Source organism: Triturus cristatus, chromosome 7, assembly GCF_964204655.1.
Source record: "Triturus cristatus chromosome 7, aTriCri1.1, whole genome shotgun sequence".
In the NCBI taxonomy this organism is placed as follows: domain Eukaryota; kingdom Metazoa; phylum Chordata; class Amphibia; order Caudata; family Salamandridae; genus Triturus; species Triturus cristatus.
This window is the reverse complement of record NC_140590.1, coordinates 1,594,851,041-1,594,875,968: the sequence shown is the minus strand read 5'-3', so window position 1 is coordinate 1,594,875,968 and position 24,928 is coordinate 1,594,851,041. Positions and strand designations below refer to the sequence as shown.

Below are 24,928 nucleotides of genomic sequence, written 5' to 3'. Positions count from 1 at the left end.
CTGCTGAAGACTCGGAACTGAGAATGCCCATGCCCTCATCTCTAACTTCATTACCAGTGCCCACCATAGCCACCTGACTGCCCATCACTCTTCTTGCACTCTGCTACCTTTGACACATTGTTCATGACACACTCTTTCCAACTATAGGCACTCTCCTGGCCGTCCTACAGCCTCTCAAAATGATCACACAGTGAGGTATGTAGCGTGTGTACTGCCAATGGGCATGCTTCAAGGCTCTGTCCTCAGCTTACTCTTCGCCTTACTCAAAATCATATCTTTTTCAGACATCATGTCTTCCTTGGCTTTCCCCTTGTATCTCCTTGCCAACTGCACCCAAATCTTATTCTGTGACCATTCCCTTACAGTCTTGTACCATACGTATATGTTTAAATCGCTTCCTGCTTATGTATACTGGTTGAAAGTATTTGTTTCCTAAACTATTAATTCCTGTCTCAACCCCAATTGACTCCATTCTCTCATCCGCTTTTGCATACTCATACGCTCTCTCCTTCAGCCGATCTCCACTTGAGATGTTTTCTGTGTGCTCAACATCCAACAAAATCTTCTACAGGTTGTGCAATTTCTTATTCATGCCCTTTTTTATGCATTTGGTAAGTAAAATTACATTGAGCGGTGGCCTCTGTATTTCTTTTACAGACTATCATAGCTGGTTAGACATCTAAGAAACTATAATTGAATTACAGAATTGTTACCAGAAGATTCCCTTTAGAGAAATGTTACTGGAAAAAGACCCTCCCTTAACCTGGAATCTCATAACGGAGAATACAGTTCCATTAAATGACACTTAAGAACTTTGCTCTTGCTTCTAGTACACACTTCAATCATGAAACAGAAAATATCTTTCTGATAGACTTGTAGTGCAGACTCCACACCTTTTGAATGTTTTCCAGACATTAGACTGGATCTGGATACCCTTCAACAGTACCTCTGCATGCCAGCAGGTGGCGCTGACACCATTCCGGAAATGATGTGTGGATCCTATATAGGTGCCACTCCAGCACACTGACATCAGTTCCTTTCTTTCCGTGCCACCAGCTGTTGATGCAGAGCTCACTCTTGCGTCTCTCAGAGACACCTTAAATTTGACAAAAATGTCTTCAGTGTGAAAGAGATGTTACCCCTTAAAACTAGAGGCTTAAAGGCCTGAAGGGACTCTTGTAAAAAAATGTCTGTGACACATCGCATTTGGTCTGCCTATGGTGTCTGGAGTTGAATCATGACTGCAAAGCATACAGTGATTGTGCGTCAATGAACCTGAAGGCAATCCAGGGTCGCAAGGCAAAACTTTACTTCGCCAAGCATAAGAAGACACCTTGCTGAGAACGGTCTGAGTTATTATTATTATTATTATTATTATTATTATTAAGGAGTTTTATAACGCGCCTGGTTACCCTTGGGCATCCCCGCGCTCATCCAGAGAGAGACGCCATGACACGAAAACACCGGAGTTAAGCAGGAAACAGGTGAGTTTTTAACAGCTTGCGGAAGCGTAAGAAACTTGTTTCCGAGCGCAAGTAAAGAGGAAGGGAGTTCCACAAGATGGCCACATTGATGGAAAATCTTCTGCCCCCAGTTCTTACCTTCCTTACCCTCATGACCTGCAGCAGATGTTGATGGTCTGAACGGAGGGAACGGGAGGCCTTATAGGGTTGAACCATATCCTGTAGGATAGGTGGGCCTTTCCCCTGCAGGATTTTATGGGCCATACAAAGCGCCTTGAATTTCACCCTCTCCCTAACGGGGAGCCAGTGCAGCGCCTTCAGCGCAGGTCGGGCAGACTGACGCCTGGGAAGGTCCATCAGGAGCCTAGCGGCCGCATTCTGCACTTGCTGCAGTTTATTTAGGGTGGACTCTGGAGCCCCCAGAAACAACGCGTTACTGAAGTCCAGCCGAGAGATGATAAGCCCCTGAATGAGTAACCTCCTGGAGGCCACTGGGAGGAGAGGTAAGATCTTCCGGGCTGATCGGAGCAGACCAAAGCACACGCCTGCGGTCTTTTTAGCGTGTGTCTTAAAGGCAAGGTCCTGCTCCAACCACACCCCCAAGCTCTTGATCTCCTGTTTGGGGGTGGGAGCCGCTCCCAGGCAGCTAGGCCAGCTGCTCGGAGATAAGGAGGGAGGGGAATTCCCCAGCATCATCCGTTCCGTTTTGGAGCCGTTAAGCTTGAGTGCTGAGCTACACATCCACGTGAAGATCTTATCCAAACACGTGTGCAGCCGGTCGGGATGGTAAGCCGACTGGGGAAGACCTACCACCAGCTGAGCATAGCTGATAATCTTGATACCCAGGGGCAGTATCACACTCTCCAGGGGGGCCATATAAATGTTAAATAGAGTAGGGCTCAGCGATGAGCCCTGTGGCACACCACACTGGAGAGGGACCGATGATGATTTCTTGTGGCCTTCCCACACCTCAAACGTCCGGCCAACCAAAAAGGACGCAAACCACTTCAGGGCCATCCCAGAGACCCCCACCCCCGACAGTCGTTGGAGAAGCACTTGATGGTCTACGGTGTCAAATGCCGCACTGAGGTCCAGGAGGATCACTGCCACCGATCCCCCTGAATCCAAAATGCTCCTGGCATTCTCCACGACTGCCAGCAGGGCAGTATCGGTCCCCTGACCGGGGCGAAAGCCCGTTTGGGAGTCACCCAGAAGGGAGTTGGACTCCAGGAAGCCCGAGAGGCGACGATTCACCAACTTCTCCGCTACCTTGCTAAGGCCGGGGAGCAGGGAAATAGGCCTGAAGCTGGCAAGGTCAGCGGGGTCCAAGTTAGGCTTCTTCAAGAGAGCCTTGACAACCGCTCCCTTCCAACTCGGGGGCACCACTCCTTGGGTAAAAGATAAATTTATCAAGTCCGTCACTGGGCCACCGATGGTAGGGGCTACCTGCTTAAGATATTTCATTGGTGCAGGGTCTTTAGGGGAACCACTTTTCATGGTCATCAAGACTGTGAGAACTTCTTCCACAGTAACAGGTCCGAAAGAAACCAGCTCCGCTGTCCGCACCCTGGGCTGAGACTCTGGGTTACCACCAGAGGGAGTCTCCTCGGCTAGCCGAGGGAGAGATGCCAAGATGTTGTCTATTTTGGTTTTAAAGAAGGAGGCAAGTTCGGAGCATTTCTCACAGGGGTCATCGTGAATGACTTGAGGTTCGGGAGTTTTAAGAAGTTCTTTGATAACCCTAAACGATTCTTTTGAGGAGTTGGCCGCAGAGCCTATTCTCTCCTCAAAGAACACAGATTTAGCTACCCGAATAGCAGATTTGTAGGTACTAAGAGCCGCCCGATATTCTCTCCGGCTCGTTTCGCTCCAATCTTTCCTCCAAGTCCTTCCTCAAAGTTCTCAACTCCAATGTGTACCAGGGCGCCGATCCCACTCTCTTACCCCTGGTGAGTTGTTTCTTCTTGGAGAGGAGAGCATCAAGCGAGTTGGTGAGCCAGATGTTTAACTTCTCATCGGCAACTAACAGATTGGACCCAAGGGGAGGCCGGGACGCCTCCAGATGTACCGCCCAGGTATCCACTGGGAGCCTGGACCAGGCACTTTCCACGGTGTATACCCTGGGGGCCGATGTAACTGGGACATCAAACTGCCACTGGGCAGGCACCATAAAATGATCTGTCCAAGGCAGGGCCAGCGCTGGAAAAGCTTTAAGGCAAACAGAGTTTGAGAATATAGGATCCAACAAGTGGCCCTTCCCATGTGTAGCACCCGAATTAGCCAAGTTGATCCCAAAGGCTTTGAGATCGCCTTGCAGATCTACTCCCAGGGAGTTGGAAGGGTCATCGAAGTGGATGTTAAGATCACCCAAAGTTATAAAGTTACCAGTGGACGAGGCAAGGAGCGCAGCTGATTCTAAGAAGGAATTAAGAAAATTTCCCAAGGACCCGGGTGGACGGTAAATCAAAAAACCCGTCAAAGACGCAGTGGGTGACAGGCGAAGAGAGAACTGACAGCTCTCGCAGTCGCTCATCCCTCCGTCCTGCACCTTACAAACTAGCGAGTCCCTATAGAGGATGGCAATTCCTCCTCCCCTCCCCACAGGCCTATCCAAATGTGTAATAAGAAAACCAGAAGGAAGAGCTCTAACCATGTCGGGGCCCGAGCAGGAGGAAATCCAGGTCTCTGTTAAAAATAACACATCCAGCTTGTGGTCCAAAATAAGGGAATTAATTTCTGTGGCGTGACTGGGTAAAGACCGACAATTCAACAAAGCTATAGAAAGCACCGATTTATCAAGGGTCATACCCCGACCCCCAGTACATGTCCCGTAAGGCAGGAACGGTAGTCCACCCTCGTGGGCATATCTACATGTGGAGGGTTTCGAGGACCGCCAAGACATAAGTTCCTCCCTCCTATACCCAATACGAGTGTAACGCGGTTCCAAAGGGGCGGGCATAGAGACCAGCCCTGAGCCCGTCTGGGCCCGGACGGGTACAGACGGGCTAAACTCTGGCGTAACTCCGGCGTCAGTCCGGCGTCCCCGCTGCGCGTGGCCGCTGCGCGTAAGCATGGCTACCTAAGTAGTCTCCAAACGAAATGGAGAGAGGACTTGCTGGCGCGCTGGGACCCACTCACCCAAGATGGCCGCCGCGAGTCAGGGGCGAAGGACCCGCAAAACGCGGTGATATACCAAAATTACAGTGCAGGTGTGATGGCAGAGGTGGGGGTATGCGAGGCCAGGCAGGTAAGACCAGGAGTTGCAGCCCAAGTCCAAGGTTCGGTCAATTCCCCACTGCAGGAGTCGCAAAAGCGGCATTGCGATCCAAATCATCCAGTAGTTGCAAAAAGAAGCACAAGAAATCAAAGCGGTACCCTGCCCCTCTCGCCACTTGCATTTACCTGAGTGGGTGTGCTGCCATGACTATCTTGCTCCCAGAGTCGCCCGACTTCAGAGTTGATTGCACAACTGGTTTGGGCACAACCAGAGTTTCCGAGCCGTCTGCCACTCCACAACAGATTGAAGAGTTAAATGCAGCCATGTTCTGACTCTTTGGATCCTTGCTAACTCCCTCTGGTGAGCCTTGGGGCACAAAGGAGTAGAGAGGTCTTCCATGTGGCAGAGTTGCCTTCATGCCAGTTAGACCCTCTTAGCACATCACAACACTTCCAGCTCTGGTCGCAGACCCTGCCGCTGGTGCCTTGATATTTGGCGGCCCCTGGGACTTCGACAATAATATCAAATTTATTGACGCCGGATAAGGAGACACCCAAAGTACTGTTGGACTCAGAGTCTGCACTGGTCTGGCCTCAACCAAAGCTGTGTGCTCCATCCACTTGATCTGCCACCTCCACAAGGGAGACCGCACACCATGGACTCACTTTTCAGCATGGATTTGGACAAGGATTATGACACAGGGCCTGAGATTGGTCAGCACCTGTGTCATAGACGTCAATTGATATGATGACTTGCAAGAGGCTAGTGCTCTCAATACCTCCCCTGAAATTTGCGTTTTCTCCCCCCCCTCCGCCCCCCCCCCCTCCCCCCCGTCCAGCTGCCCACCTTGGTGATCAAGCCCAACATGTTGAGAGACGTTCTCCAGGCGGGGCAGACCTCTTTGGAGTCCTTTTTTACCATTTAACGAGGCGCTAAAAGATACTGATAGTGTATACGTGTGGAAACATTTGGGAAGCAAGTTTTTTCTTCCACCAGTCTGGCTCTCCGATCAGTAAATGGCAGTTGCTTTTTGGGATGCTATTCCCACACCCTTTGGGACATGATAGCTCAAGTCCCCCTGGTGTCCCTGAAGGTCTCCAACCTGTCCTTCCGCAGGCTATCCAGGATGGTTGTGATGCTACCAAGTTCATGTTTGTTGTGACTTGGACATCACCAATTCCACTGGGTCTGCCAGTGGCACCAGTTTTACCATTCGCTGCCATGTGTGCTGCGATCAATCGGGTTCTCAGTTGATGTCCAGTCCTCTCTTTCGGGCATGTCTTTTGAAGGGACTCTTGTGTGATGCACAAGTTTGATTATGCTTTAGAATTATTTAAGAAGAGCAGGGCTACTGCATGCTCTCTCGACTTATCTAACTAACTTCATTAATCGCACCAATGTTACTGCTACCTCTGCAGCTTTGGTACAGCTACACAACTTTGGAGGTCATGGGTGCCGGTCTTTGATGACTGGATGTTGAAAGTGTGCTCGCCACAGGCATTCGCCAACCACTTCCAGACTACGGCAACTCTCCTGTCACATTTGGGGTTCACTATCGGTGTGCTTCTCAGGAACTCGGATCCTCTGGAACATTACCTCCCAGAAGCCACAAAGTCTCTGAGTGACTAGACTGGGGTAAGGGATTTGGGAAGAGTACTGCGGGGAAAGAGACCTGTAAGGAAAGAAACTACACAAAACTAGACAATCTATGATATAATCGATTCACACACTTTTGTGCAGAGCTTGATTATCCCCAGGAGTCTTTCAACAGGATTCGGGTAACTGTTAAAAGCAATTCAACTTGTTGCAACAGACCACATCTGTTACAAAAATAATACAACTCGGAGATAGTCTATGAGCCACCACCAAAAGTAAGAGGATTCTTTTGCAGGACTAACACAAATTGTAGCATACTGAGTTATACTTTACTTGAGAAAACATCCCACATCGACACCTATGTTCATGTAAACAATCCCCATTTTTTGGGCCAAGTTAATCACTCTCGGAGTGATTTCACCAATTGTCTTTTATTTTTTATAACAAATGTCCAATCAATACTTTTTGCATTTGGCCCACAACCTTATTAGGCACAATACAACTGGTAGTCTTTTGAAATGAACCTCAAATCTTTATTCGGCACTCAAACTCCCAAATATCATCAAATGTGACCCAGCAAACAAGCACGTTCTACCCATAAGTTGGAAGCCTCACCGGACTCCTGTCCCATGAAGCGGGGCAGATCGGGAAGATCACTGCTCCTTCTCGACGCCTTTTCATGAAGGCTTACCTGAAACGGGTAGGCTCTCAACACTGCGGCAATAACTGGCACAGAAGAGCAAATGAGACTTCTTTATATAGGATGCATAATCCAAGATGGACGCCAAGTCTTTGTTCTTGCAAGATGTTCTGGAATGGTGGCCATCTTGAAACATTATGTTTCTGAGGATGACCAATCGGCAGCCATCTTAACCTAGTCTTGCTTCAAAGTTTTCTGCTGTGCAGGGTACTTCTGCCCATGCTTGTGTGCAGCAGAAACCGACTTGGAGCCGTCACCAGAAGTTTAGCAATACCACAACCTCGGACCGCTCTGCTGATGCCTGTTCCCACATGGTTGATTCTATCTGCCCCAGAGGGGCCATGAGGCTTGTTCTGACAAGTACAGCACAGGTATGAGCAGCCAGATGGGCTTGGACCACAGGGGAGTGGGAGCGTGCCAAAGTCACCTGACTCCTCCTAGACACTTCCAGTTTTGTGCCTTTCCCCTGGGAAAGAGAGCACAGAACATTCAGGCTAGAATCCCGATCTTTCAGCTTCTGTCCTGGATTTCAGTGAGGTTGACTCTGCGGCTGCTGGGATTGATGGCCTCCTGCATCCTGCTAGTCGAGCATGCCAGGTGGAAAATGTGGGCTCTGAAGTGTCTGTAGTCCCAACATCAAGCAGGCCTCCCTGACCACATCCAGATCTTGGAGGAGACTGCAAAATACCTGCGTTGGTGGTTACTGGACCATGATTGGGTCAGTGGCAGATCTCTCCCCCCTACCTCACCCAGAGCGGACAGTGGTGACTGATGCGTCACTTCTGGGTTGGGGTGGCTACCAGGTAGAGGTGTAGCTCAGAGGTCTCAGACGGAGTCCCAGCTCCATACTAACATTCTGGAGCTGAGGACCATCCTCTTGACCTTGAAACCTTTCTTCCATCCATCGAAGGGGAGTCCGGTACAGGTGCTCATGGACAACACCACTGCCAAGTTGTACTCCAACAACAGGGTGGGGTCAAGGGCACTGTGTCAGGAGGCCTTGCGCCTGTAGAAGTGGCTGGACAAACACAGAATGTTCCTGGTGCTGAACCACCTGGCAGGATTGTTGAATGCTAGGGCCAATGAGCTCAGTCATTGGCGCTTAGCAGATCATGAGTGGCAGTTACATCCTGATGTGTTGCAAGGTCTCTTCCGCAAATGAGGAGAACCTTTGCTCAATCTGTTAGCCAACGCAGAGATCGCGCAATTTCAGCTCTTCTGTACGTTGAAGTGTCCAAGGCATCTCTCTCTCTGAGACCCATTTCACCTTGACTGGAACGAAGGACTTCTGTACTCCTTTGCCGCTGATATCACTCCTGCCCTGTGTCTTCTCAAGAAGGTGAAAACCAACAGGGCCCAAGTCATCCTAGTGGCCCCGGATTGGGCATGAAGAGTATGGTATCCAGAACTCCTGTGTCTGAGCATCAGTCCTCTGATCAGGCTGCCCCTCCAGGAGGATCTGCTGTTGTAGTAGAAGCTCTGGGTTCTGCACCTGGGCCTTCACAATCTCCCCCTTCATGCTTGGAGGTTGAGCAGTGAAAGCTGATCACCTTCGACCATCCTCCGGAGGTGGTTGATCTCATCTTAGCAGCCAGGTGTCGCTCGCCAAAAATGATGTACGCCTGTCGTTGGGACAAGTTTGTGGTTTTGGTGTGACTTATAAAAGATTAAACATCTCCAAAATATCTGATGTTTTGTTGATTGTTTTTTTGTTGGTCCTGGTCCGACCAGGCCGAGCTCAGGGCACAGTTTAAGGTAACCTTTCGGCTTTTTTTTTTGCAGTAGCCAGATAGTTTTTGAAAGGTTTCCAACATTTGTTTCTTCCTTCTCCCTTTGTCGTGCCACAGTGGGACCTCTACCGGGTCTTTACTTTTCTAATGTGCAGTACATTTGAGCCACTTCAAATCTGCCCTTACCACAGCTTCTTACTCTCAAGGCACTATTCCTCATCACCATTCATTTGGCACGGTGGGTGAGTAAGCTTCATGCTCGCTATGTCAACCCGCTTTACACCACCACCTTCCCAGACAAACTGGTTCTTTGGACAGGAATATCTTTCCTACCAAAAGTTGTGATGAAGTTCCACGTGGTTCAAACCATCACGCTGCCGGCGTTCTATGCTCTGCTTCACCCCTCCAAAGATGAGGTGAAACTCCATTGCTTGGACCTCCAGAGAGCACTGAGCTTTTACATAGATCGTATCAAAGAACACTGGGTGGCGGATCAGCTCTTTGTAGGGTTCTCTGGATTGAAGAAAGACGAGGCTGTGCAGAAGAGAACCATCTCTCATTGGATTGTGCTCTACATTAAGATCTGCTGCACAATAGCTAACAAGCATTTACAATACAATGGTCTCGGCAATGTTAAAGTTAGAGCTATTGGCATTGCTCACAACATTATTTTTGTTTGTTTTTGTTTTTTACAATGTCAATAGCTTAATCTCTCTCAATTGCAAGACCTATTGCATTTGCACCCACACACAGAGCCACACACACAAAGCCACCCACACAGAGCTATTCACATAGAGCAACCCACACACAAATAGAGCCATCTACACACACAGAGTTACCCACACACAGACAGAGCCACCCACGCATAGAGCCACCTACAAAAAAAGCCACCCACACAGAGCCACACACATACACACACACACACATAGAGTCTCCCACACACACACAGAACCACCCACCCACACACAGAGCCACACACACAAAGCCACACACACAGAGCCACACATACATACACAGAGCAACATACACACACAGCCACACACACATACAGAACCACACTTTAATGAAAAGATCCAGGCTATACCTTAAAAAGAAGTACCTGCCTGGGAGGGAAGCTGGATAATTTGCATGAGGAGCTCTGCACCTGATGTGTGTGGGGTGGGACACCCTGCAGTTGCTGCTCTGTCTGGAGGAGATGAAGGACTGGGGACTGAGTTCAGTCCAAGGCGCTGGTGTGTAAAAGCGGTGGTACATGCACGTGTTCAAAAGCAAATCATTTTACTTGCCTGGGGATGTTGAAAACAAAATGTGCATACCGTACTGCTCACTCTTTCTGACGCGTGTGAATCACGTGCATTTTATTTTTAAATATTGCACAAAATACAAATGGGTTGTATGCATGTCTGTTAGTGAAACCGTTAGATTGTGCATTCTTTAACACTGGTCGACGGTGGCAAAAGCAGTAACGGGCTAGGTAGGGGTGACTCCTAACTCTGGTAGCCCAGGGCGGCGCATTCGCCCCTCAGGGGGGAAGCAGGAGAGGGCCAATAGAACATCAGCATCTCGCAAATCCTGGGGACCACTTAAGACAGAAACACTATACACACCCTTCAGGCGCACACTGTGGCAGCCCCGGTGTGGGACTGTGCTGAAGCCTCACCTTCTGAGAGTCCATGGCGACGGACACCGTGCTCCGCAGTATCCTCCAGTGACTTGGGTAAGTGACTTCAGGTGGGTGAGGACTGAGGAGCGGCGGCCGAGGGCCTGTCACCGCGCCCCGCCCTCTGCTGCTGTCACCCGTCCCTCCGCCCTCAGGGCCGGGAGCCAGAAACAGGAAAGAAGGACTACAGAGGCAGGCAGGCAGGCTGAGCGGGGGGCCGGGGCTCGATTCAGTGAAAGAAGGCGGCCATTGCGCAAATGTTTTTTCTCAGTATGATCTGCCAACTCGAGGCAGCAAATCAGTAAAATATTGAGTTTGTCCCACGTAACTACTATTACCGTTTCAGTTGCTAACTAGGTGGTCATCACATTGATATGTATTGATGTCATAAAAACAGAGTTATACTCACACTTGTTCAACTATGCGAACAAAGCTTTATTTACCAGTTCTTACTTAAACCTAACGATCGTCCCTGTTTACAGATCCAAAAGGAACGCGTGTATGTATATAGAAACAGAAACTAAGCTCAAAGGGCGGTCCAAGAACTGAAATGACAGGAGTATTCCATAGTGTTCAAGTCTTGGTGACCTTTGACTCCTATACCACCTCATCATTTGATGTAACATGTCCCATAGCCCGATTCACATACGTACGATTAATTGGCTGTGTAGGATGGTAAGTGCTCTGACACCCTACACTGGTATGAGTAGCGCTATAAAACCAAATGACATGCATGTGAGAAAGAGGCAATAGAGAGAAGAGGGCCAATAGTGGCGTTTGGGTTTGGTTGTGTGTGGGGGGGGAAGAGAGAGAAGGCAACAAAGCTTGTCGCACTGGGAGCCCCCAGCGCCAAAACCGGCTCTGTCCTTAATTGAAGGTTTCCTATTCTGTAGACTCGCCGTCGACCTCTCAAACTAGTCCAATCCCTATAAAGAAGACATCAACACACTCATTCAAAGAAGTCCCTCTCTGCGGACTTCTACATGGGGCGAGCAGATGACTAGAGGAAGCATGTTTCCGCGACATCACTTGTCCTGTCCAATGCGTTGGTTTACCGAAGTAGTGCCTGCTGGGAGATGTAGTCTTGGTTCTCTTAATTGCATCCATTTTACAAAAAATGTTCTCCAGAGCAATGAATAGAATACTGTATCTGCACTGATGGTGCCCAAGTGAAATGGGACATTGCAAACACACGTGTATCGGGGGTGACTTACCTCAAACTTGAATGTCACCGTTCCTGCCTTGAGAGTGGCGTCCTCCGAGTCTTCCTTCCTCAGGCCGGTAAGAAAGGGGCGCTCCTGCCGTCAGCACCCTGATGGGGAGTCGCCGTGTGCCAACTACCCTGCGGCCTCCCTCCCTCTTTCTAAACTGAGCCCACCCTCCTCGGGTGCTGATCTAAGCTCTGTGGGGGTTACTCACCCCTCTCTCCGCTGTGTGAAGAAACTTAAGGGTTCCTCCTCTCACCTGAAACCGCCGGAGGGCCTTTCCCGCCCTGCTGGCCTCAGTAGTTCATACTGCCCTCCCTCCACTCGCCGCAGCGCTAAGCGCACCAGAGACCACCTCTCCCCGCTAGCTTCCGAGTGGCTCTCCACTCCCTGCTCTGTTCAACGCCCCAGGTGGAGTTTCTTCTCCGAGTACCACCGGTATCACTTCCTGCCTCTGACGGAGTTCTCGTCTATCTCTCCCTCCCCCTCAAGTGTCTCTCTCAGGTGAGGTCGGTGGTCAGACAGGTTTTCCCGATTTCACATTTTTGTCCCTTAAAGGCACAGCGCCATTTTCAAAGACTCCATCATCCTGCGTGTAAGGAGCACGCCCGTCAGTTTGCGGAAATGAGAGATGGCCCGGGGCACCCGTGGCCACACATCACCTCTGTCACACCCTTAAACCAGGGCCACTGGAACCACGCGAGGGCAAGAGTGGGTGACCCGTGGTGCAAAGGTAGCTCACCGACTTTGTAACCATGTTTCTCCGAGGTCAAGCAGAAATGCCTCGGAGAAACAGCGCGTCTTTTCCGGATTGGGGGGCGTGTTTTTCTTTCTCTCCTCTTGCCATTGGCTGGAATGTTTACATTCCAGAGGAGAGAAAGAAAGTAAAAAACACGCCCCCGTATCCGAAAAAGATGGGGCTTGTTTGGAGAGACAATGCTCTTCTCCAATGGCTGACCAGTATTTCAGAGGCCAGCCAATGGAGAAGAGGTAAAAAAAAGGGGCGGGTTAAAGCCCCACTCCTAACATGAAATCTCGGAGCGAGACTGCGCAAGCGCAGCCTTCGACCCGGGACCTAAAAAGCAGCCTCCATAAGAACTGTGTGCTCATTCTACCAGGGCCAAAGTTGCTACCACTGCTGTAGCACATGATGTCCTTCTCCTAGACAATTGCCAAGTGGCTGTGTTGGCGTCTTTCTATACGATCCTGATACACTATTGTCTGGATAGTCATGTTCACCAATAGGGGCATTTTGCCCGTCGGTCCTGCAAAACTTCATGAGTACAGTCACTGACCCGCCTTCTAGTAGGGACTGCTTTGGTATCTATTCAAAAGGTGAGGTATCTGTTGGCTAGAAGTCTCTGTCAGAAATCCAGGTTACTTACCTTCGGTAACACTTGTTTTGGTAGAGACTCTATCTAGCCACAGATTCCTCACTGACCCTTCCATCCTCCCCATTCTGTAGTTGAATCCTATCCATTAATAAGATTCCAAGTCTAGGAATCTGTACACTGGTCACTTACATTTGATTTGTGTCTCTGCATCTGGTGCGGGGACACTCTCAAAAGCAACTGATTTCAGTACACAGGAGTGACATCTATATAGGTTCTGCACGTCATTTCCAGAGAGAAACACAGTCGATGCAGAGCTACATGCTGCCCCCTGCTGAAGAGCAGAGGTACTGCTGAAGTGTTTCCGAATCCAGGGGGGGCGTGGCCAGGCCGCCGACCGCGATGGTCGTGTAGGCTGGTAGCTCCGCCGTAACTCTCCCTTCAAGTCGCTACTGTGCGGCGCAGATGGCGATATAGCCGTGAGAACGACTCTCGGAGGTGTGTGAAGCTAGGGGGCAGCGGCAGATGTAACCTCGGAACAGCTGGAGCTCGCGGCGCAAATCGGCGCCGAGGAGGGTGCTGTGGCATGGTGAGGCCTTTGGCTGGGCCTGAAGCCGGGACCTCGCGTGAGGCGGTGGGCCGCAGACGAGTTTGGAGGACGGCTGTGTCTTGCACCCGGCAGGAGCTCTGCCCCCGCGGCTGTGCCCCCCCCCGCGCTCCATCGGTGGCCTGCGGCTGATGCTGCCCACCCTACCCCATGCGGTCATTCTGCGGGGCCCTCCACTGATGCATTCTCCTATCGCTTGCCCTACGATGTTGGCGGCGGTGCCGCACCATGAGACCGGCCTGCGGGGCTGCCTTGAGCACACATATGCTGGACTACGTCATTGCTAACCTGTGAGTGACTGTGATTGCCGGGGCCCGCTGCCTGCTAATAGTTGTCTGCCTGATGGTGCCACGCTTGTAAATTACCCACCCTCGCCCACCAGTTCCTACCGCGGATCCTATTGGGGTGCCCGTCCCTGCCCTAACTGCCCTGAGTGCCGCAGTTTTGCTACGCCCTTAGATTGCGCTTTGTACGGTGCTGTGAGGGGGCCGGTATTGTTCCTGCTGTTGTGGCTGGGTGGCACCGGTTGCGACTGGTTCACTGTACTTGGCCAGGGGACTTGCTCATAGTCACCACTGCCCACGTTGAACAGCACGATAGGACCCCCGACAAGGCACACAACCTTTCAATACTTCGGGGCCTGGCACGGTGGCGCAACAGTCCACCATGGCAGAGGGCGGCGAGGTTCCCACGATGACAGCAATGGGATCGGAGGGTCTCTTGGCTGATCTACGGGCAGGATTCAAAGCCCTGGACACTAGATTTGATGCGCTAGATCGGCGCCTCGACACAATGAGGGCCCGGTTAGACAAACATGAGGGGTGTTTGACAGCGGCAGAGAGAGGAATCTCAGATCTCAAAGGATGGCGCGGTCCAAACTGCTAAAAAGAATGAGAGAATAGAGAGGCTCCTCAAATCTGTAGCGATTAAGAATGAGGATTTGGAGGCCCGGGGGCGCAGGAACAACATCCTTATTACGGGAGTGGCCGAGACAACAGACACGGGTAGATTGGACCTCTTTGTTGAAAAACTTCTCACAGAACTTTTTGGCAGGGAATCGTTCACCGACGCCTTTGTTATAGAATGAGCACATCGCATCCAGGGGCCGCGCCCGAATTCGGGGTGTCCTCCCTGCCCGATTATAGCACGCCTCTTGAATTTCAGGGATAGGGACACTGCTCTGCGTTTGGCCCGCGAGGAGGTGCTCAAACATCTCCCTATTCCCTGATTTTACAGCGATGTTGCAGGAGGTATGCCGGAAATGTGCAGGAGTCAAGGCTGCTCTGCGAAAGCTGGGTCTGCGCTACAGAATGCTGTACCCTGCGCGCCTCAAGGTTGATGTGGATGGACGATCTCGGATCTTTGATACTCTCCACAAAGCTCAGGAGTTCTGCCATCAATACTCCAATGTCGCGAAGAAGAACAATGTCACATCTCCAGCGCACTCTCAGGACATTTCGGACTCCGGAGCGAGTGCGGACCTTTTTGGTACCGGTTAGCTCCTAGTACTGTGCTCTCATTCCAAAGCGTGTTGCCGCTGAACACTATGCTACAGTTTTTGTCGCAGCTCCTCCCAGTAGCGTACTGCTGGCACCATAGTGTGCCACCATAGATGTGCGAATATATTGTTATGGTATGGCATAGTATGGGGGATATGGCGGGGTGTTGTCTCCTCCCAAGTGCAGATGCACACCTATCTGTTCATGTGGGATTATACTGTTTTGGTTTTTAGTTTGTTCTTGCATTTTGGCAATATGAGGGACAGGGTCTTTCCCCCACAGTTGGTGGGGCAGATGGGTTGTCGGGAGGGCAGGTTATGGGACAGTTGGTTAATCTCACGACTTGTATTTTCATTTGTATTTCCTTTGTGGTTTAGCAAGTCTATTTTCAGAATCAGAATGTCAATTGGTACAATTGTTGTGGAATATGGAATATGGCTAGCAAGGTTTTGGCAGAGGCCAATGTGGTCCTGCTATCTTGGAATGTTCGGGGTCTTAACAATGCCCGCAAGTGTAAGCAAGTGACAAATAACTTACAGCGCCATCAGGTTGATGTTGCCTTCCTGCAAGAAACACACTTGACTATGAATGCTAACTCACCAGTGGCGTCTGCCTGGGGGGCACATAGATATTTTGCTGGTTACAGTTCCTATGCCCGAGGAGTGGCAGTGCTTATCCACAGGAGACTGCCCTTTCATGAGGAGGAGGCAAACAGGGATGCGGGCGGGAGATATGTGTTAGTTAAAGGCTATATGTTGGAACACTCTGTCAATATGTACGCCCCGAACGTAGACGACCCTGAGTTTTTTAATGCCATTTATTCACATATTATCGGCATGGGGGCAGAACATATATACCTGGGAGGTGATTTTAACCTAACACTTTACCTGGAGTTGGATAGCACTTCACGTACAGCAGTCACCAAACCACGCGCGAGGCGCGCCCTGTGGGATGTCATCGAACAGTTAGATTTGGTAGATGCATGGCGACACCACTATGTGCGTGATTTAGGCTACACACACTACTCTGCACCCCACAACACCTGGACACGCCTTGACTATTGGTGCCTCTCGGCTGCTGCGATTCTTTGGCTCAAAGACATCACACATTTGCTGCGAACACTATCTGATCACGCCCTGCGAGACTCAGCTTTTGCAGCTGAACTAGGAGCAGCTATCGTGGACTATTTTCAGTTGAACGTCGGTTTCGTAGACCCTTTGGGAGGCGTTTAAGGCATACACAAGGGGTATATGCATTTCTAAAAATGCTGGAGTGCTCCGGTCACTTCGCCACACGATTGCGCAGATAGAGACAAAACGGAGGGACCTTGACAGTAGTGCATGTGATACGGACCCCCCCTGACACGCTTAAGCGCACAGCCCTGTTAGCGGAGTTCAGCGAGGCCGCAAACCGAGAAGCCACATTTTTGGGCAAATATGCCATAGCTCGACGGTACGGGGAGGGAGAAAGACCCGGTAGGATGCTGGCCAGATTGATGCAACATACTCGCAAACCAACATACATAGCTGAACTCACTGCGGATACGGGGAACTGGATAACAGAAAATGTAGGAATACTGCGAGAGGTACTTAAATACTATATAGAACTATACACCTCTAAGACTGATGCTTCCCTGGAGGATTGTCAGGAGTACCATGACGAGATTTCCCTCTCCTGGATGGACAAGGCCCACCAGGGGTTCCTGGCCCAACCCTTCACTGAAGAGGAAATATCGGACGCCATTAACTGGCTTGATGGATCTAAAGCATCTGGCCTAGACGGCTTTACAGGCTGCTTCTATAAAAAGTACAAAGATCTCCTAGTTCCACATCTTATTGACATATATCAGGAGGCAATCAATAGGGGGATACTCCTGCCCACTTTGAGAGAAGCAGTTATAATCCTAATACCTAAACCTGGTAAAAACCACTTGAAATGCAACTCATATAGACTTTTGGCATTGCTGAACTTTGACAATAACATTTTAGCTAAAGTGTTAGCCACCAGGCTCGTGTTGATTATCGAGGAACTCATATCCCCAGCGCAATCGGGCTTTATTCCACACAAATCCACGGCTTTGAATACACGCACATTATTCACTACATTGACCAGGCTGTAACTGACTCTACCGGCTGCAGCGGTGTTATTAGACGCCGAGAAGGCGTTCGATTCACTGGAATGCCCTTCCTCTATACCACCATGCGCAATCTGGGGATGCCTGAACGGTTCTTGGCAGTGATCCAATTATTGTACACTCAACCAACGGCTTGTAAACGCCTCAATGGCACGCGGACTAGGGCATTCCCTCTCACACGCGGCAGGGATGCCCCCTGTCCCCCCTCCTCTTCATACTGGCGCTAGACCCGCTGGTGCGCCATTTACGGAGCAAGCACAGCCACCGCGGCCTACAATTCAAGACTGGACCATTACTGCTCACTCTTTATGCCGATGACATAATACTTTACGTGCGGCGTCCTGACGACAACTTACCACCGTTACTTAGTGAGGTTACTAGATATGGCACCCTGTCAGGTTTAAACATAAATTGGGACAAATCAGAAGTGTTCCCGTTGACTGAGGCGGTTTGTGCTAGAGCGGGGGACTATCCATTAACTTGGTGCAACGACTCAGTCAAATACCTGGGTATCCATATTCACAGGGACCGGGATCGTGTCCTGCAGCTGAACTATGGCCCGGCGGTTGAGAGGCTCGAAAATAACATAGAACGATGGCTGCGCCTCCCTTTGTCAATGGCATGTCGAATAGCCATAATAAAAATGGTGGTGTTGCCACAATTTTTGTAGTTTTTTCACGAACATTCCAATCCCTCTCTATAATAGTTTTTTTCCGAATTGCGCACCTTGCTCGGGAAGTTAGTGTGGGGTGGTATGCAGCCCCGGGTTGGATGGGATACCTTGGTGTTGCCCTACGAGAGAGGTGAGTTTGATGTTCCGAACCTGCAAATTTATTACCTGGTTGCCTAGGCGAGTTTTGCTCGACACTGGTATAACACGGATATTCGCATCCCGTATTTTCGGCCTAGGCGGACCTGGCACTTCTGGCCCCACTCCATACACTGCTAGAGACCCGCGTGACATCCAAATGCTGTCCACCACGAGCTGGGCCTGGCATAAGCTGGCGAGGGTGACTGGTACAAGTGCACTATACTCCCACGCACTGCCCTTGGCCGGCAAAAGTTGGATACCCACCCTGCAGGAGACACTAATCAAACAAACACTATCTAAATTCTAGCTGATTACCTTTGGAGACCTGTTCCCTGGGGGGACACATATTCTCGCACACTGAAGATCCTCGTCTCCGGGAGGCCACGACTCTGGACCATTTTGTGCTTCTGCGCGTACAAAAGGCGCTCCGTGCATGCATAGAAAAGCTATCCCTTGGTGCCCACTGAATTTTCTCTCCTGACTGGGGTAATTAGTGGCGGGGATGGGAACCACCTGGTCGCCAAACTGTACAAGGGGGCGATAGCGAGGCACCCAAATAGAGATGCGGCTGTGAGGGCTGCATGGGAGAGTGATCTTGGACACCCCTTAACTGACCTCCAATGGTATGCTGCACTCAAACGCCAAAAGTGTCGCCGAACCACCGCCATAAACTATTGCATTTTAAGTTCCTGCGGTGAGTATATGTCACCCCTAGCAAGCTGCATCGCATTGACCCCGCACGCTCAGATGCCTGCCCGAGATGTAGTGCCTCGAATGCGGCTTTGCACAAATGAAGTGGACTTGCCTTAAAATAGAGGACTATTGGAAATCAATTTTCCAAGCGATATCTAAGATGGTAGAGGTAGAAATAGCGCCGTCACCCTTCCTTGCTCTCTTGGGGTATGTCCACGACCTTCCTAGATCCCAGTGCCATTTTGCAGCAATGGCACACCGGCTTGCTAAGCGCAAAGTGGCCATTAAGTGGGCATGTAAAACTGGCCCTACACTCCACGCATGGTTGCACAGCATGACATACCGCAACACCATCAGTGATACGTATGCCCAACTACAGCCGCCCGCCTCTAGACCGGTGGACATTTGGCAACCCTTATTGTCGTACCTACTAAGTTTGCAAGAAATCAATGATACACGTATGCAGACACCACAGACACTGTAGGCCCAAGGGGCACAACCCGTGAAGTACCTCAATCCTTACCAAGTGACACAGGTAATGCTAAATGTGGCTGTAGCAGCTAAATGATCACGACAAATGCTAAAACATCAAGGCAGATACTGTATATGTGGACATATGTCATTGATCCCTGCTGCATGTGTATTGGATACCAGGGATATTCCTTGTCATAAGCCATTTGGCTCCTTAGCTTACCGCAGAATGTTTGTGATAACACTGACCAACTGTTTTCTTTTTTGTAAACTTTTTTTTAAAAGTGTTTCCGAATCCAGTCTAAGGCATGGTGAATATTCAAAAGGTGAGAAATCTGCAGCTAGAAAGAGACTCTTCCAGACAGAGCATTACTGAAGTTAAGTAACTTGTTCTTCATGAAGGAAATTTCGTAACACAGAATAGGGTTGCAAGGAGAAGCAAACCATTTCTGATGCACCTGAAGAAGGCCCTTTTGTGAAAATATGCCACTACGTGCCCAGCAACTCGTTTTACAGAAGTTTTTACCAAATGATGTTAATGGCTTATATTTTAACTGAATGCATAAAAGGTTGCTCTCAACAGACATTTCTTTTTCTTACACAATTCTAATTACATTAAATGACAACATCTCCACATTTTAAATGTTTAAAAAAAAAAAAATGAAATCCCCTCATGTAAATCCTTATGTCTCACACTTGCTTTTCCTGTACATTTTATTTTAGCATACCACAGTACTACCTCTGCTCCTCGTGGAACTGTTTGTGTGTTCACATGAGTATCCCAGTAAGAAGAAGGGGCTGCTGGCACTTAGCGTCTTTTGCTTTGCATACCTGGCGTGGTGAGAATTATAATTTCATAAACAGCTTTGACATTAGTTATGTTTATTTGGCTGAATGCGATGTCATTTCAAATGTGTGGATTTATGTATGTAATATACCCCAAAAAGGTAAAGACCAAAGAGAGTTAAGGTTGACATATGTTTATAGTGACTTCGCCTTAAAAACCGAAAATGTTATACATTTACAAGTGAAGGTATTACCCTCACCTCATGTCCCAACCCAGCCTTAACACCCACCACTGTTAATACAGGATACATTTTGTGTGACCGACCGGCTTTATGATGTTGTGGTAAGGATTTTGAAATGAATCAGTTGAGCATAGTAAAATAGCAGCTGTGTGCATGCGTTATTGTTGGCGTTCTGGCATATAATGGTGGTGGTGAAGGTATATGTGTGCAGGTACAACGGTCTGTATTTGGTTGCTTGAATACTTGTTGTATTGATGCATAATTGTAGCTGTGTTGATATAAGATGGTTGATTATTGATGGTGATGGTTGTTATTACAGGAGTAGGTTTTCAATGTGATGTGTTTATATCCTTCATTTATTTTGTTTGTAAGATTGTTATAAGATGTAATTGTAAGGCTAAGTTCTTGAACTCACACTTTTAAATTGGTAATTGGTGGCTGTGTGGGTTTATGATGTTAGCTGTGTTGGCATCTGTGTATTGCTTTGTTATGGTTGTTGTGAGTCTACTACTGTATGTGTTTGGATGTATATTGTTCCTGCTCTAGGTCAACAAAAGACTGGACAATGCATGGAGTAACATTAAGACATCAGCAGCTGCTCAGTAGACAGTTGTGATTTATGATGCACTCACTTCTCAATAGAAAGATACTGACAGTAGCAGTGGGAAGAATCCGAGGAGATAATTCAACATCTCTTTAAAGCATTTATGAAAAGAGCAAAATAGATCATGCAGCAAGGAAAAGTAGTTTAAAAAATGTGCTCAAAACTGACAACAGACAAATATACAGAGGCACAAAGCTCAAAAGATACACCTGACACCAAATATCAGGTTTCAGACCTGAAGTACAGGAAAACAACATCACACCTTTAAAAGGGGAATGATTATGTGAAAGAGTTGTGGTTGATTTCCTAGAACAAATTAAAAAGGCTAATGACTCTGCCAAAGCGATGGGAGCCATTACTAAGAAAGGGTCTCTTTAGATCAGATACAACCACTAATAGAAGTAGCTAAAGTCAAACCCAATTTCATCGACAATCTTTCCTAGGCTACCAAATTCAGGGAGGTAATAGCCTACTTCTCAGATGAGGCAGAAAAGCCAAAATAAGCATACTTTACACTCCAGAGATAGAGGAAAATTCAGGCCCCAGAGGTAAGGGGCAAAACAAATGACTAGGTCAAGAGTGCCCACGATCACATGACTCCTGTCAGGGGCAGAATAAGAGTTTTTCTGCAAGACTGGCAGAAAATCCTGTCAGACAAGTGGGTACTGAACATAATAAAACATGATTATTGCAGAGAATTGGGAAGCAAACCACCACATCTACCACCAAAGTCATGTAGAAAATATCAAAAAGATCTCCCACAAAGGACCCAGGAACTGTTGTCAAAAAATATGACTTATGCAAAAAGGAGTGCAACATGGAAATTTACTCCATTTACTATGTTTAAGTACAACTTAATACCAAGACCCCTTTTAGATCTAAGGCTTCTGAACACATGTTGAAACAGTAAGATTCAAAATAACAAGTCTACAGTACGTAAACCCTGTGCAGGAAGAAGGAAACTACCTAGCAACAATAGACCTCAAAGATGCATATTTCTTCATTCCAATCAACAAGGAACAGCTCAAATGCCTCATGTTGGTGATGGGGATAAACTTTACCAACTCAGTGTTACCCTTTAGCACAAAATTGTTGCTAAGATGTTTACAAAATGTTTAACAGTTGTCTCAGCACCACATGATTCATGTGTACCCTTACCTCGACGAGTGGCTGATAAGGCAGAATTAATTCCATCCTTGCACAAGAACATAAACAAGTTCACATAGACATTGTACTCATTGGGGTTAACAATCAACATGAAGAGATATTCTCCCCTATCCACTCTTGAGAAAGATATTCCTTGGAGCAGAAGTGAAAACAATCGGGACAATGGAATTACTCAAAAATGAGGTCTGAAATTAGAAGAAAAAATTTGCCTATGACAATGAGGACAGTAATAAAAATACTGGGTATGGGCATCCTGCATTCCCCTAATACCACGCATAACAGGCTCCATATGATACCTACATAGGAGTGGCTCACAAATCAGTGGTCAAAGTCAGCAATGGATTGGGCTGACATAGTGGTTGTGACAAGCAAAGTGCAAAGTAGCTGTAATAGTGGTCACAAGAGGACATGGCAAAAGGCAGGCACTTTGCAGACGGAGTGCCCTCATGGACAATCATCACAGATGCATCATATATGGTGTGGAGTGCACACATTGACAAACTCAAGATCAGAGGCCAGTGGACTCAACAATAGTTCTAAATGTTTTTGATTCATAAGTAAAAGTAAAGCCTTTTCAATCAAAACTGGCAACCCCACTGCAATGTTTTACCTCAATAAATAAGTGGGAACAAAATTGTATCCACTCTCAAAGCTAGCCTAATACATAGGATTATGGACAAGCAGCAAAAACAAAGGCTTAGTGGTGGCATATTGTGGCATTTCTGCAGCATTTGAGAAGTAAGCTGTTGCCTCCATGAAGCTGGTAGCCTTTGGAAAGGTTGCTGATGGAATAGGGTTTGGCTCTAGCTACTTCTATTATTGGAGAGCAAAACATAGACACGGACAAGCTGAGCAGACAGGAGAGAGCATCCCAGGGACTGGAGCTAATTCAGGAGGTAGAAGGACTAATCCTCAATGTATGGAGATCACAAGGCATCAAGATGCCAAATGCCCAGACTTCAATTCCAGGTATCTACGTTCCCAGTCCAAGGAGATGCACAATCGATAAATTGATACTGAAAATGTGCATACCTTACCACTGATACCACGCATGCCATGTGTGGTCAACAAATGCAGACAGACAGATAAGACACTGATCCTTATCGCAATTCGGTGTGCCTGCCAAACATGGTACTCACATCTACCGAAAATAACAGAAGAAGAGGTAATAAAAATCCCAAACAAAATAAGCCTATTGACATTGCAACAGGAAACAATATGTAAGCCACATTCCAACAGACTCAACCTAGTGATATGGCTCCTGCGAATTTAGATTTGAACATTTTCACCTGACGAAAGAAGGCATGGAGGTGATTAAACCAGCTACTCACAAATGCTATGCTGCAAAGAGGAAGTCATTGATTATGGGGTGGTCGGGGTGCAGTAGCGAAAACATACAAGAAAATATAACAAATGAAGCACTCCTCTACTGGATTTTCTAAAATCCAAGTTGTTATATGCCTCCCTAAGATTACATTTAGCTGTGATAGTAGCATCTATTAGAGGAGAGGAGAGGCGAGGAAAACCTTTTCAGAATTCTGTTAATCAAAAGGTTCTCAGAAAGGACAAACATTCTTACAAGACTAATGAGACAACTCTTTAAACCAGTGCATAAGGCTTCTCCAGATCACCTCACATTCAAACGAGCCTTCCTCATTGCCATCACCTCTCTTCCCAGAGTAAATTTCAAGTACTACATATTCAGGAACCATAACTTCAGGTACTTAGAAAAAGTTGTAGGGCCAGCTCTAATTTTGAGTTGGTGATCACAAAATGACCTTTGCATTGTACTACACCCATTTTAGGAGTCAGTAACTCCTATAATGGGTTTTAAAATCACAAGGAATCGCTGTTTGGTAGGGTTGTGATGTAGACGTCACTTCAAAATAGTGGTTCATATTTGTATCAATGGTTTAGTACGGAAATAGTGCTGGAATAGCGGTTTGAAACCATAGAAAATTTACTGACCCACAAGTTGGGTGGTAACCCTTTCGCAAAAGGGAATTGGTCCCTTTGGCCCTCTTCCCTTTCGTCAATGTTAAGTGTATTTGTTTGGAGACCGTGATCAGACTAGCAGGTTGTCCAACACTGTAGTGCCTGGCACCACAAGGGTTTGTTAAAAGAACCCTCAAACACCAACCTAGTTGGTGTCATGCTTCATCATCTGGTTCCCTGCTGAGTAGCCGACACCTGGTTACAGTGGAGTTGGGTTTTTTTTTGTGTGCGAGTGTGATGAAGTGGTGGTTTAAAAATACCTCTGGGACTCTAACTGATAATTACTTTATTCCCAGTGGTCCAGGGTATGTTTAAAAACGATGAGTGGATAACGTATAAAGACTATTAATTGTGTCTTAGTGATCTGCCGGTCTACATGTTTTTTCCTTTGGTAAAAGTTAATGGGGCTTTCTTCAGGACCTCTCTCACAAAGAATTAAATAGTGAAAGTTAAAAAAAAAAGAGACAAATGGTGAGTGGTAAAAAGTTTAAACTACGTGTGTACGCATTTTCTAGCACACGCGCTAAGGTGTGCTATATATGCCTAGTGGACTGACCGTAATTTGGGTCCACTACTGTGTGTGTACCTGTAAAAGAAAGCGAGACAATACAATACAGTACAAAATATAACACATAAAATATGCAAACTGGAATACATTGTATGCCACATCCTTGACTCATTTCATATATCGTAGTGGTGGTTGCTAGAGCACTCAGTGTCTGGTAAACGTGTAGCGCCATTCGTACACAAATCATGCATTCAAATACAATACGTGAAATCACATGCATGTGAAAGTGCTAGTCAAGGCGCTGATGTGAAATAAAGTTCGAATCTACGTGAAGAGTGATGCGCAGAAAAACACGTGGATTACTAGTAGGCTGCATGTTGCTAGCCTTAAACGGTGGTCAAGAAACCGCGTGTAGCCGGTTGGGACGCACCGTGCAAACTTAGCTTTATCACTATTGTTGGTGATAGGCAGGTTCCATGCGGTTTGTATAGACCGTTGAGTATGTTGCC

The 24,928-nt window shown here is 47.9% G+C and overlaps 1 protein-coding gene across 1 annotated transcript in view; it reads left to right on the top strand.

Moving 5' to 3' along the window:
- Window positions 1–24,928, top strand: part of LOC146812465 (androgen-induced gene 1 protein-like) — a 269,437-nt gene that overhangs the window by 158,374 nt on the left and 86,135 nt on the right. Inside the window, exon 4 of the mRNA XM_085619459.1 lies at window positions 19,841–19,956. Coding sequence (XP_085475585.1) covers window positions 19,841–19,956 — 116 coding nt within the window. The remainder of the gene's footprint in view (window positions 1–19,840; window positions 19,957–24,928) is intronic.